At 65.5% G+C, this 13,374-nt stretch overlaps 1 protein-coding gene across 2 annotated transcripts in view; it reads left to right on the forward strand.

Annotated features, from left to right (window-relative positions):
• AGRN (agrin) overlaps window positions 1-13,374 on the forward strand; it is a 33,368-nt gene continuing 19,994 nt past the window's right edge. For both annotated transcript variants that reach the window (XM_063105461.1, XM_063105462.1), the window contains exons 1-2: window positions 1-207; window positions 1,984-2,245. In XM_063105461.1, the coding sequence (XP_062961531.1) occupies window positions 1-207; window positions 1,984-2,245 (469 nt within the window). The remainder of the gene's footprint in view (window positions 208-1,983; window positions 2,246-13,374) is intronic.

A 13,374-nucleotide genomic window follows, 5' to 3' on the forward strand; every position in this document is an offset into this window, starting at 1 on the left:
ATGGCCCGCCTGCGGCCCTCCGGCCCGGCCCCGCTGCGGCCGCTGCTGCTGCTCCTGCTGGTGGCCGCGCGCAGCCTGCCCCGCGCCGGCGGGACGTGCCCGGAGCGCGCGCTGGAGCGGCGCGAGGAGGAGGCGAACGTGGTGCTCACGGGCACGGTGGAGGAGATCCTCAACGTGGACCCGGTGCAGCACACGTACTCGTGCAAGGTGGGCCGCGGGGACGGCGACCGCCAAGCCCCCGGGTGGGGCGCCGGGTCCCGGAAAACTCGCGAGCGCCGGGGGAAAGTTCCTGCGGTGTCGCCGCGGCCCTGCCCGCGGTGCCCGGGCTCGGGAGCCCCTCCACCCAGAGCCCGCTCCCCATCGGAAACCAGTGCACCTCACCCCGGGCGGTGTGTGGCCGCCGCGCCCCTCCCCACCGGCCGAGGAGAGGGACACAGACCAGGAGACGTGAGCTTTGCCTGTGGTCAGCCCTGCCCCCCCCCACGGACGCCTTTACCAGGGCGAGAGGGGGCGGTCAGGAGAGAGAAAGGGGTGCAGCGCCCAATCTGCCGCCCCCAGGGAGCCGGCCGGTGGGTGCTGCAGTGACTAGGTGCGGGGGCGGGAGCGAAGAAGGGGACGGGGCCGCTGTGAGCCCCGCTTGTGTGGGGGCAGGGGCAGGTGCCCCATCCGTTCCTCGGAGAACTGGGGCTCCCCCGGGCATAGGGAGGGGAGATCTTGACTTGCTTCTCCTTCAGCTGGATTTGGGAGCCCCTTGGGCAGGTATGGTGGGTTTCCCCCGACAACCTGCTCCTAGGAAGGACTCGGGGCCCTGGTCCCGTTCCCCCTCTGGCCCCCCACACCCCTCCCGGGACCGAAATCGGATCATTTCTCCTCCTTGGAGATGGGGAGGGGTGGCAGCTTCTTTCAGATTGGCCTGTGCGGCTACAGCTGGGATCCCCCCGCCGGGCCCCCTCCCCGCCACCACGCCAGGGCACTTTGCCAAGTCCCTGCAGGATTTTCCCGGCTTCCTCCCTGCTGCTCCTGGGTGTGGCTGGGGTGGGGGGAGGCGATGAAAGCGGCCAGGCCCTCCCTCTGCCTGGGTTACCATCCTTCTAGAGCCCATTGTGCGGGGGACGGGGGGAATGAGGCTCTGCCTGGGCACCTGGAGGGGGTCCTTGCAGACACTGCAGCCCTGAGGCTCCCAACAGGGGCTGGGCAGGTGGACAGGCCACCCACTGTTTTCACCACCCCCCATTCCAAAAGCCCCAGCCCCCCAGGACTCCTTTCTCAGCAAGTACTGGGTCCACGTCCCCTGGGCCCATGTTCCTGTGGACCTGTTCCTGTGAGGGCTGCCCTGGGTGAGGGCTTTAGGCATCCCACCAGCAGGTGCCCTCAGGGCCCCTAGAGCCGAGAAGGTGGAGGCTGGGGCCCGCCCTACGCTGCCCAAACTTGATTTTGTGGTTCATGGGCTGCCATGACTGCACAGATGTAGAAGCCTGGAGGAGGGGGCTTTCACTTCCTGGGGGGAGGGTGACTTGGCCCACCCACAGGGCTGCAAAGAGCCAAGCTGGTCTCTTGCCACAAAACCCCTTCCTCTGTGGTGCTGCTCTCAGCTCTGCCCGGGGTGGGCAGACAGGCGATCATGGGAGTGCAGGGCTAGCGGGCCCTTCAGGCCAGTGCTGAGATGGACATGATTGTGGCTGGGCGTGGGGTTGATTAGACCTGGGGGTGGGGGAGCTGCTTCCTGGGGAATGGGGTGTTCATGGGCAGCGTGTCCTGGCGTGTGACACACATGGGCAGTGGCTTACGGCTTGTGTGTGTCTCCCTGCAGCCTGCACTGTGCTCACTCAAAGAGCTCCACACACCTCTGCCCAGGGCTAGGGTCTACAGTGGACATCTGGCCTGAGCAGCTGAGGCCAGAAGAGGGGAAGGGCCCAGGCTCCCAGCCTGGCCCCCTTTCCCCAGGAGGAGAGCCAATGACACCTGCTCCCATGTCCACCACAGGTTCGGGTCTGGCGGTACTTGAAGGGGAAAGATGTGGTGGCCCAGGAGAGTCTGCTGGATGGTGGCCACAAGGTGGTGATCGGCGGCTTTGGAGACCCTCTCATTTGTGACAACCAGGTGTCCACTGGGGACACCAGGATCTTCTTTGTGAACCCTGCGCCCCCATACCTGTGGCCGGCCCACAAGAACGAGCTCATGCTCAACTCGAGCCTCATGCGGATCACTCTGCGGAATCTGGAGGAGGTAGAGTTGTGCGTGGAAGGTGCGTGGTCGGGGTTCGTGCAGCGGCTACTGGAGGGGACAGCAGGTGTGGGCAGAGGTGGGTAGGCTTGGAGCAGGTGCCTGTGAGAGCTGCGGCCCCGTCCTTCTCTGGTGGGGGGTGGGGGTGTAGAGGAGAGTTTGCTGTGGACTGGAGCACACAGTGTCCTGCGGTCTGACCGTGCACCGATCTCATTCCCTGCGTCCTGGCTCCCTGGCTTCCCGGCTATGTCTCCAGCCACCCTGAGTCAGCAGGCCTGAGCCCTGCAAAGGGACAGGCCCCTCCACTTCCTCTCCCCCTCCTCACACTCCTTCCCCAACTCTACACACGCCCTCTTGGAGGGCACTTTTCCAGGGAGAAGCTGGGACCAGGTGAATGTACACCAGCTGTTTATGTCCTGCAGACGCCAAGCATCTGTCTAGACTGGGCCTTCATGTTGTGCACGTCCCATGTGGTGGGGCGTAGGGATTGGACGAGGGGGCTGTCCTGTGTGTGTTTTCAGAGGCCTGTCTCTTCCGGGCAGAGCAGTTCTGTGGGGTGAGGGCTCATAGGGATTTGGGTGGGAGGGGTTCCCAAGCGAGAGGGAGAACGTTTCCTGCCTGCAGTTCCCTCTGGTCCCCTCCCAATGGCCCAGGAGCACCCCTCCCCCACACAGACTCTGGGAGGTGAGCGGGAATCACGTGACCAGGGCTCCCCCCCCCCCCCCCCGCCCTTGGGACAGTCCCAGTGGGGGGCTGGGGTCTGAGGCTGCAGAATGTGGCAGGGAGAATGTGGGAACCACTCTTTGCCCCACATCCTGTCGGGTCCCTCACGGCTGCCTGCGTCAGGAATGGGGGGACACAGAGCACACTTCCTGCCCAGGGCAGCAGCCAGGGTCGTGGGTCGTGGCATCCTGTCCCTCTGGTCACTCTAGTGGCCAGTAGGGAAGCCCAGCCTTTATTTACCTTGCTGCTGCGAGGCTGGCTTGGCTCTTGAAGAGTCTCTGTGGGATCCAGGCTGCTTGCCTAGGGGGCTGTGCGGGAGGAGGGGCAGCACTCAGTGGTTTCTCTCCCAGCCTGTGATCAGCTGCTCCTGAGGCTGGCTTCAGGGTTCAGGGCCATAGCACCATGCGGTGAAGGGTCCCGTGGGTGCCTTCCCAGCACAGGCTCAGCTGCAGGGTGCCAGCCAGCCTGGCCCTGTCTGGACGCTTGTGGTGTGGGGAAAGGAAGGCGCTGGCCTGCAGCTGGAGAAGGCCGGGGTGTGATGCCCGGTGTGGGGGACAAGTCGGGGGCTGAGGAGGGGTCAGAGAGGGCGAATCAGGGGCCCACAGTCCTTCGTCCCTGTAAGATCAAGAAGGGGAATCATTAACTCTACAGCTGGGCAGGTCCAGTCCCAGGGTCCTTGACTCAGTAAGTGAGGACTTGCCATGGGGTCAGAGGGCACATGGCCACAAGATCACCCTGGGCAGAATGACGTTTGGCCTCTTGCCAAAGCCCATCCTGCCCATGCCAGGCCCTGGCTTTGAGGCTGTGAATGCCTAGACTGAGCAGAGGGTCCGCAGGGAGATCCCCTCAGCCAAGAGTGACTATAACTGAACCTGGAAGCTTTGAGCAAGGGGGACATGGATCTCTGCTTTTGAAGCAGACAAGGACTTGAAGGGTGTGGGCTGGGAGGGCCAGCTGCTAGGACAGAGTCGTTGGGCCACCGGAGCCCAGGGAGACAGAGCACCTCCTCCAGGCTCCCCCAGCCCTGAGGGACAAGGTCTCTGGAGTTAGAGCCAGGCTGGAGAAGGTACGTCCTCTGTGCCTGCCCCGCCCCACAAGCTGGAAGAGGGTGGGAGGTGGGCCTACTACCTCCTGTTCTGCAGGAGATAAGGACATCGAATCCCGCCCCAGGCCCTCTGGTAGCCAAGATCTCATGCTGGTGAGGGGGACAGATGGACACGGCTTGAACCAAGCTGACCCCTTCTATCCAACTCTGACCCCACGCTGCCCCACCCCCACAGGGCACATGTGCCTTCTGGACAGCCCTGAGGTGACCCCAGAAACCGCTGGGTCCCACCTTCCCCTCGCCCAAGGCCTCTCCAGCCCTGCCTGGACGTAGCCCTGAGGGGCACCTGCTGCTGGGCCATGCTCCTGGTCCCCAGCTCTGGTAGACACTCCTCTTCCTCAGTTTCTCGCCAGCCTGCAGTCTTCCTGGTGCTGCCCAGGCCCCTCCCCCAGTCCACAGCCCCCAGGAAGCTCCTCCTCCCCTGTCCTCTGCCGGGGAGCCACATTCCTGGCATAACTGAGTCAGGTATGTGCCCCTCCCTCTGCACCACCTTTGGGCGGGGAAAGCCTGCTCCTTCCCTTCCGGAGGAAGGAGACCCCCGCCCCCTGCTTTGTCAGGGAAGTGACCCAGCCTCTCCAGTGCCAGCTGCCCACGCACACAGCACCGTTAGCCTGCTGAGGCTGGTGGCTGGGCGGTCCCCTGCAGCCCTCAGCCACCTTGTGCTGGTCTGGGCGCTACCCACACACTCCCCACCTATGAAGGCTGGTCTAGAGCCTCCTCTAACGTCCCCAGGAGGGACACAGGCCTGGCCATAGGCCCACAGGGTGGCCTTGGGCCCTTCCCTCCCGCTAGGATCCAGGAGCAGAAAAAGAAAGTGTTTCTGCCCTGCTGGGGCCTGGCACAGGGACAGGGCAGGGGGCCAGAGTTGGAGTGCGTCTGGTGGCCCTGCCCAGCATGGCACTGCCCAGCCCTGAAGCCAGGGGTCCTGGCGGCCAAGCTCCTGGCCCTCGCACCCTTCCTTCCTCCCTGCCAGGCCAACTGTCTAGGGCCTCCAGGAGGGCAGTCCTGGGACTCAGTCTGGAGAAGGGCTGGGTCCCAGACCCCAGGGGCGGCGGCTGGTGCAGGCCCCACAGATGGCGTGGGAGCTGGGTGTGGGTGGCCCAACACCCCCAGACCAGGCTCTCCAAAGTGTGGGGAGAGCCCAGCATCCGGGGAGGGCTCTGGGCTGCAGGGGGACCTCCTCAGGCTGGGGCTGGCTCCCTCTGCCGTGTGGTGCTTAGCCTCTGTCCCCCATTCCTGGAGCCTGCCCGATTCCCCGCTCCTCCCTGCTGAGGGGGGTGGCTTCTCTGTTCCTGCTCCCCTCTAGACTCCAGGCTCTCCTCAGACCCCCCCCAGGGCCCTCTGAGGGCCTGCAAGCCCCTCCCTGTCCCCTCCCCCAGGCAGGTCCAGGCCAGAGCCTGCCAGAATCTCCCTCCTGCAGCTGGTGTGGGGGGGTCTGCCCAGGTGGGGAGTGGCCCACCTCTGTCTTCTCCTACCAGGGTTTCCTGGTAGGAAGTCAGGGCTTGGAGCTTCCAGCATGCATGAACAGACTTGCCTGGGCTTTGACTTCACCTGGGCTCACCTGTGCCTGGACCATGGGCTCCCTGGGGCAGCCCTGGGGGTGGGCTTTGCTGGCAGGGGTGGGGGGTCCTGTCAGTTCTGTGGGCATGACCTCCCTTTAGGCAGGGAAAATAGGGCAGGACTGAGCAAGTGGTAACAGCGCTCGGCTTTTTCCAGACCCTACCCTACCCCCTTGATCCCCACCCAGAGGAGAGCCCCAGGTTCCCTTCTGCCCTATAGACAGAAATGGAAAAACAGTTGTTTTGAAGCTATGCTCCCCCCACCCCCCATCTACTTTGGCCTCCCCCTGAGGTGCGGGACAGAGCGTATTCTGAGGGGCTGCCTATGCCCTCCCAGCATCTCTGTGGGTGGTCTCCTGGTCAGGGCATGCTGGCCCAGGTCTGGGGGCTACCCCCTGGCGGGCACTGCAGAGGGTGGGGTGGGGCTACTCCAGAGAAGTTGGGGGGCACACTCCAGCCAGAGGTCATCTGGACACCCCCCCTGCTGTGGCCAGGCCAGGGCAGCTGCTTCCTTTCCTTCCTGAAGGGTCGATCCCCAACCGTGAGAGTCAGAGTGTCCCACCCCCGTCACCACAGGAGGGTGGGAGACAGCCTCAGAGACAGCCCCTTGCAGTCAGTGCTTCAGCCCCACTGCGGGCCAGGCCAGCTGCTCACATCAGAGCTGGGGGGGCCACTGCACCTCCTGCCTGCTGGGGGGCTACACTGGGGCTCAGAAGAGCCCCCCACGTGTGAGCCCCAGCCTGTGGCAGGGTTGTGGCTGCGGTCTGCGGAGGGGTGAAGCCTCTGGTAGAATCCAGTGCAGAGGGAAGCTGCCCTTGAAGGGGCCTCCCCCTGCGCAGATCCTGAGAGCTTCCTCTGAGGAAGGCCCCCTGCCAGGGCCTGCTCCCAGCTGGACCTGGGAAAGGGGAGATGCCCCTCCCAGCCTGTCCCCGTGCCCTCCCCCAGGGAGTGGAGGCGTGGGAGGGGGGAGCCCTCTGTCCTGGCAGGCGGCAGGCGGCTGGTGGTTTTCAGCTGTGTGGCCCACCCATGTGCACTCACCTACAGCCTCGGACGCACCCGTCTGTGCCCTCAGCATTCTGGTCGGACCTGGCTGGTGGGCGTGGTTTTTGCCACTAATTTCCCTGGGTTCACGGGGGGGGGGGGGGGGGGGGGGGAGGGGGGGGGGGTGTCAGGTCTTAGGCCAGCAGGTAGCTTGCGATTTTGCCTGTGTCCAAGGGGCCTTGGGACCAGGCTCTGTCCTCTGTCTTCATGCACATGTCGGTTGTCCAGTCTCCTGCCCCCACTCCTGCCGTGTCCAGCTGTGCCCCTGTGTGCCTGGTGAAGGGCAGGCACCGCCCCTGGAAGTGACCAAGAGATGAAGTGCATGCTTGGTGGGGCTGCGGTGAGGACAGGAGAGGTTCCTGAGGCCAGCTGGGTTCACCGTCCCCTCACAGAACTACTAGACCCTGAGGCTGACCCGCCCCCCAGCCCCCTACCCCAGAGCCAGATGGGGCTCTGTCTGGGGGTGGCAGGGCAGTTAGGGAGTCAGGCTGGGCAGGGCGGGAGGGTGGGAGGTCTGTGGCTGGCCTGAGGTGGGCCTGAGCCTTCCCTGCCTGTCCCCTCAGCAGCCCCCACTTAGCCACCCCCACACTGGACCCTCGGAGAAGCAGGCAGCCTGGTGTGGCTGCTGGAGGCTCCAGGGCACACATCAGGGAGAGAGAGCACAGACACCTGGGACAGGTCGTGGCGGACCCTGGCTGGCCACGGCTGGGGAGGGACGTGGGCCGACTTCTGCAGTGGGAGGAAGGGCTTGCTGTGTTCATCTGCTCATTCGCCAGCTCCTCCTTGGCGGGGGGGTCCTCACAGGTCACCCGACCGGGCCCAGCTGTGAGCCGTGTGTTGAGGAAGGAGGGTGCGGGCAACAGCAGGCAGTCTCTGTCACTGGGGGCAGGTGGGAGAAAGATGCTGTGGGCCTGGCACAGGCAGAGGCTGAAGACCAGCTCTTGGCTGCCGTGACCAGCACGCCCCACGGCACCCCTTACTCTCCCCTCCGCGCCGCAGCTGTCTGCCGTGTGTGGGCCCAGCCCGCGGCCCTCTCCCCAATGGCTCTTGCTTTGAGCTGCTTTCCCTGCGCCTCTGGCCGTCGTTCCTCCCTCTGCCTTACCTGCATCCCAACATGCAGCTGGCCACCGCCTCTGCAAGGCCCCCCAAACTCAGACCTTGCTGCTGGGTAGGCATCCCCTGTGGCTGCACCCCCACTCCGTGCCTGTTTCCTGGTGCCCAGCTCAGCACGGTGGGCTCTCAGCAGGGACACCAGGGTCTCTGACTCACCAGGCACTGACCACACCTGGGGACCACCCTGGCTCCACCAGCATTCCCTTTCCTCCTGGAGACGGGCAGGGCCTGACCGAGAGCTGGGATTGGGGCTGCCTGGGAGGGGAGGGACGGAACACATGGATCAGTTCACCCCATCCCTACTGGTGGCTGCAACCGTCTTGGTGATGCCCAGGCCCAGGTTGGGGCCCCCAGTGCTCCGCAGCCTGAGGACCTACCCTACTGACTGCTCTCTGCCTCCCCTGCCCTGCCACCCCCCGGGCTTCTCTACACTGGCCTCTCCTAGTCTCCTGCTGCTTCCTGAGCTTGTTTCCCTCTCGGACCTTTGTCTCTGTCATGGCCTCTGTCCATAGGCTCTTCCTCCAAATCTCTGCAGCCCCCCTCCCTATCATTCAAGTCTGTGCAAATATCACCCCTGAGGCCCTCGTGGCTGGCGCACCCTCCTCCTGAGGCACACCAGCCATCTGGTGTAACCTCTGCACAGCTGTGGTGTAACCTCTGCACAGGCAGGAGCCTCTGACTCCAGAAACACTTGGCCTGCCCTACGGAGGGCTCCTGCTGCTGGTTAGTGAGGGAGGGAGGGGCTGGCCATGCTGAGCAGTGAGGGATGGGGAGCAGTGGGGGCACCTGCCTTCCAAGCAGTGGGTGTTGGCTGCTCTATGAGCCAGCCCTGCAGATGCTCATTTAATCCCACCACACTGCAGGGCAGGTGAACTGGCAAAGATGGGGACCTGACGGTGGCCCATGGGCCTTGGCATGGGGGCCAGGTGGGCAGGCTCACTCTCAGGTTCTCACACAGGCACCTCCAGCCTCATCTGAGGCAGGTGGGTGATCGCAGGGCTCTGGGCCTCATGCCTGCGAGAGGAGCCACCAGAGGCTGCCTCTGTTGCTGGGCTGGCCTGGCCCAGCAGCCTGAAATGCCCATTGTCCGCTAAGGCCGAGGCCGAGGCTGCTCCTTAGTGGAGCAGCCTGAGGCTGGACACTGGGAGGCCGAGGACTGGATGGGGGGTTCTACCTGCCCTCTCCCCTCCACCACTGTGCAGCCAAACACCTGTGACTCTGGTCTTGACTGCTCCTTGTCGCGGCAACTCTGTTTCCCTTCCAGCACCTAGAGATCCCAACCAGGAAGAAGGGGGCCAGACGGGTCAGACCAGAGGTCAGACAGTGTAGTGTGTCTGGAGGTGGCAGCCTGGCCCCTGCATTAGGGGGTGTGCACAGAGGGGCAGGGCGGCGATGCACTGTGGGCTCCCAGCAACCTCACCCACCCTATCCTTTCCTGTGGAGTGGAGGGAGGCGTCATCTGCATGAGACAGAGGTGGATGGGTTGCCAGTGGGCTGGACACTCCACCCTCTCCAGGCCCCATTCCCCACCTTCCAACTCTCATGGCCAGAGACATACCTGGAGGTGCCCAACCAGAGCCTGCATGTGTGCACATGTGTGTACAGGGGGACAAGCTTGCAGGAAGGTATGTGTGATGCCCAGTGTGTATAAACACAGGAGGGGGGCATGCAGTGTATATGCACACAGGAGAGGGGGCATGTAGCGTGTATGAACACACGTGGGAAGGCATGCAATGTGTACGCACACAGGAGGGGCATGTAGTGTGTATGAACACACGTGGGAAGGCATGCAGTGTGTACACACACAGGTGAGCGGGGGGGTGCATGTGTGACAACCAGTGCCTGTGCAAACTTGATTGAGTGCTCTGCATGTGTCTGAATGCTGGAGACCTGTAATCCTTAGTGTGTGGGCACATGCATGTGCGGTTGAGTGTTGCTGTGAGTGTGAGCCCAGAGACCAGGGGGCTAATTCCTGGCTGGAAGGAATCCTCTTCATTCCTGGTGCATGAGCCTGCGTGGGCTGGTCAGGGCTCAATGATTTTGTCTGAAGATCCCAAAATAGCTCCAGTAGCCTGCACTCCCCTCCCCCTGCTGGACCTGGGGTCTCAATGGCCCCTTTGTCTCTGCAGACATCCCCGCCCCTGTGGGGGGCTCAGACACTGATGGGGCTGGGCGGGGCCAGGCTGCCTGCCTGGTTCCCCTTCCCCTTGGCCCAGCCCCCTGGGCCCTAAGCCCCATCCTGGTGTTGGCCTGGGTGGACCGGGCACCCCATGTGAGCATCCAGAAGGCCCGCCTGTCAGGACAACTTTGCCAGCTGACACCAGTGTCTCTTCCTGGGCAGTGTTCGAGGCTTCCCCTGCCAGCCTCCATCTGGGACTCCCAGTACCACTCCAGGCCACCCCTCCCACACCCTGTTTTCTGCACTTCCTCCTCCTGCAGAGCCCACCCGTGACATGCCTTGCTGCAGGTGGCAGCAGCAGACAGGGCCAGTGTGCGAGTGTGTGGCCTGGGGTTTGGTCCCGGGTACTGTCCGTATGGCCTTAGGTAGGCAGGCAGCTAGAGGTAGATGGGGACTGCACATGGATGGCCGTGAACTCTCCATGCCAAGTCCTTTCTCTTGGCTTTCTTGGCTCTGGGCCAAGCCCTACCCTGGGGAGATAAAAAGTCAGACCCTGCCCTGTGTGCTCGCAGAGCCAGCACCACCTGGACACTATCAGCATGGTGTGGGCAGTGCCAAGGTTCGGGGGGTGTGGTGGTCCCAGGCAGGGCTTTCCTGAGGAGAGGGTGAGGCTAGCCAGGGGGTGGGGTCTCCAAGGCTTAGACGGATTGCTGCGCTTGGGTTGGAGGCATGGCTCGGGGTGGGGGACACTACCTTGTTTATTGGATTTTCCTGCAAGGTCTCATTAGAACAGTGGGTTCCAGGACCACAAGAGATCTGGAGAGCTCTAACCTGGGTGTTGGGAGCCCCGACGAGGCAAGGGTGACTCCCGTGTGGGATGTGGCACTAGTGAGGAAGGCACTGGCAGGACAGGGCTCTGAGTGGCAGGTGGCTGCCCCTGACTGAGGTGGAATTGGTGGGATTCAGAGGAGAACGTGGGGGCATGTATTGGAGGAGCCCACCTGACCAGGAATGAGTGGAGGGGGTGGAAGGGAGGCACTTGGATACCTGGTGGGGTGGAGGGACCTCGGGGAGGGTCCAGATGGAGGCCGTGTGGGGCACTTCGGGCGAGTGTGCAGTGAGAGTCTGGGCCCCAGGAAGAGCCCGTCCCAGGGCCAGGGAAGAGGGGCCCACAGGCCTGGGCGGGAGCCTCCAGGGAGGTGGGTGTGGCCAGTGCTTCCTTCCCAAGATCATTCAGGGGAGGCCTGAGAGTGACCATGGGATGGCACCGGTGGCCACGGCCCCGGCAGTGTGGCTGAAAGGGATACCTGCTGACGGCCGGTGCAGGGGCCTGACCGCGTGTGAACGGGCGTGAGTGGGGGGACAGTGGCGGGCAGGGCGCACGGAGCGTGGCCAGGTCCGGGCTGGAAGGAGCCGGACGTGGAGGGTGGGGTGGGGGGCGCCCAGAGGTCTCTGCCAAAAAACTGCGGATGGGGCGGGGGGCTGCAGGGGGCTGAGGTGTCAGTCACGGATACGGTCACCTTTGAGATTCCGGCCGCGGAGGGTGGACGTGACTGTGGGCAAGGACGTACCTGGGCCAGAGAAAGGGGCGACCTCAGCGCGTTTGTGGAGCCACCTGACTGCGGAACGGGGGTCCCGGGTGGGCCGCGCCCCGATGTGACGTCACAGCCCGGCATCCCCGGGGTGGCCTCCGGGGGGCGCTCCTGGCTCGCGGGACTACGCCCGGGTCCCGGCGGCTATTTGCATACGGATCATTTGCGTGTGGCTCATTTGCATGTTACCTCCCCGCCCGAAAGGGAGCTGAGGGGCGCGCGGGTGGTTCGAGGTGTCGCTGTCGGCTCCTAGGGGAGGGGTAGACGGGGCGGTTTCTGGGCCCGTAACTCACCCCCACCCTCCAGCTTGCACCCCACCTGGGGACCCCCAAGAGGTTGGGGCCTGCAGGAGCAGAAACTCGCGGGCACAAACACGACGACACGCACCCACGCAGACCCCAGCCCCGAGCCGGGTCCTCCGGGCAGCGCAGCCCGGCACGAGACCAGCGCGCGAGGGTGAGCAGGGAACCCGCCGGCCCCTGGCCCTGGCCCTGGCCCCTGCCCCTGCCCCGTCTGCCCCGCCCCGCGCTGCATCCACCCCAGCTCCAGACCCCACCTGCCGTCTCCCCAGCCCCTTCCTCCTGCCGTCTCCCCAGCCCCTGTCCCCTCCCCAGCCCCTGCCCCTTCCCCAGACCCCAGCCCAGCCCAGCCCCTTCCTCCTGCCCCCTCCCCAGCTCCAGACCCCACCCCAGCCCCTGCCCCTTCCTCCTGCCGTCTCCCCAGCCCCTGTCCCCTCCCCAGCCCCTGCCCCTTCCCCAGACCCCAGCCCAGCCCCAGCCCCTTCCTCCTGCCCCCTCCCCAGCTCCAGACCCCACCCCAGCCCCTGCCCCTTCCTCCTGCCGTCTCCCCAGCCCCTGCCCCCTCCCCAGCCCCTGCCCCTTCCCCAGACCCCAGCCCAGCCCCAGCCCCTTCCTCCTGCCCCCTCCCCAGCTCCAGACCCCACCCCAGCCCCTGCCCCTTCCTCCTGCCGTCTCCCCAGCCCCTGCCCCCTCCCCAGCCCCTATACCCTCCCCAGCCCCAGACCCCATCCCAGCCCCTGCCTCTTCCTCCTGCCCAGACCCCATCCTAGCCCCAATCCCTTCCTCCTGCCCCCTCCCCAGCTCCAGACCCCACCCCAGCCCCAGCCCCTTCCTCCTGTCGTCTCCCCAGCCCCTGCGGCCGCCGCGCCTGCCTCGCGCTCCCTTTTGTGCCGCGGCGCTCGGTCCTCGTCCTCGGCCGCCCGCTCCTCGGCTCCTGGAGCCGCGACTCCCCACGGACGCCGGGGTCCCCGGAGGCGTCTTCCTTTGTCTTCGCCGCCGCCCTGCCCCCGCGGCGCCCTCGCCCCTCACTGCGCTGCCGGCCGGAGGCGGGCGCCGGGCGGGCCTGCGCGGGCGGCTCTTTCATCCTCGCCCCTGGCGCGCGCTCCTCCCGCTGCTGCTGCCGTCGCCGCGCCCGCCTGCGCCCGCCTGCGCCGGGACCGGAGCGGGGACCCTCCGCGCCCCGCGCCAACCCACCCAGCACCCAGGGCCGGCCGCTCTGGCCCGCGGGGCTCCCGGGGGCTCCGGGAAGACCGAGCGCCGCGGCGCGCGCTGAGAGCTGCCGGCCCGGCCGAAAGGGTCGCGGCAGCAGCGGTGGCCGCCGGCCCTCTGTCCCTCTTTCGCATGCCTCTGAGACCGAATTGGGGACTTCTGCTCTCGGAGAATTATGCACAACCTCCCATGACGAGCCTGGAAGCCTGGGGAGGGGCCCTGGTGCCCCCCGGGCTGTGACTGGGGCTGAAATTGGAGAGCACAGCTGCCATCAGCTGCCTCTGCCTGGGGGTCCCAGCATGGGGGGAGTGTCCCCGAAGAGGCCTGAGGGTGCTCCCTGAGGACATCCCAGGCCCCAAGAGTCGGGGCCAAGGAGCCCGGGCCATGCCTC

This window comes from Cynocephalus volans, chromosome 8 (genome assembly GCF_027409185.1).
Source record: "Cynocephalus volans isolate mCynVol1 chromosome 8, mCynVol1.pri, whole genome shotgun sequence".
In the NCBI taxonomy this organism is placed as follows: Eukaryota; Metazoa; Chordata; class Mammalia; order Dermoptera; family Cynocephalidae; genus Cynocephalus; species Cynocephalus volans.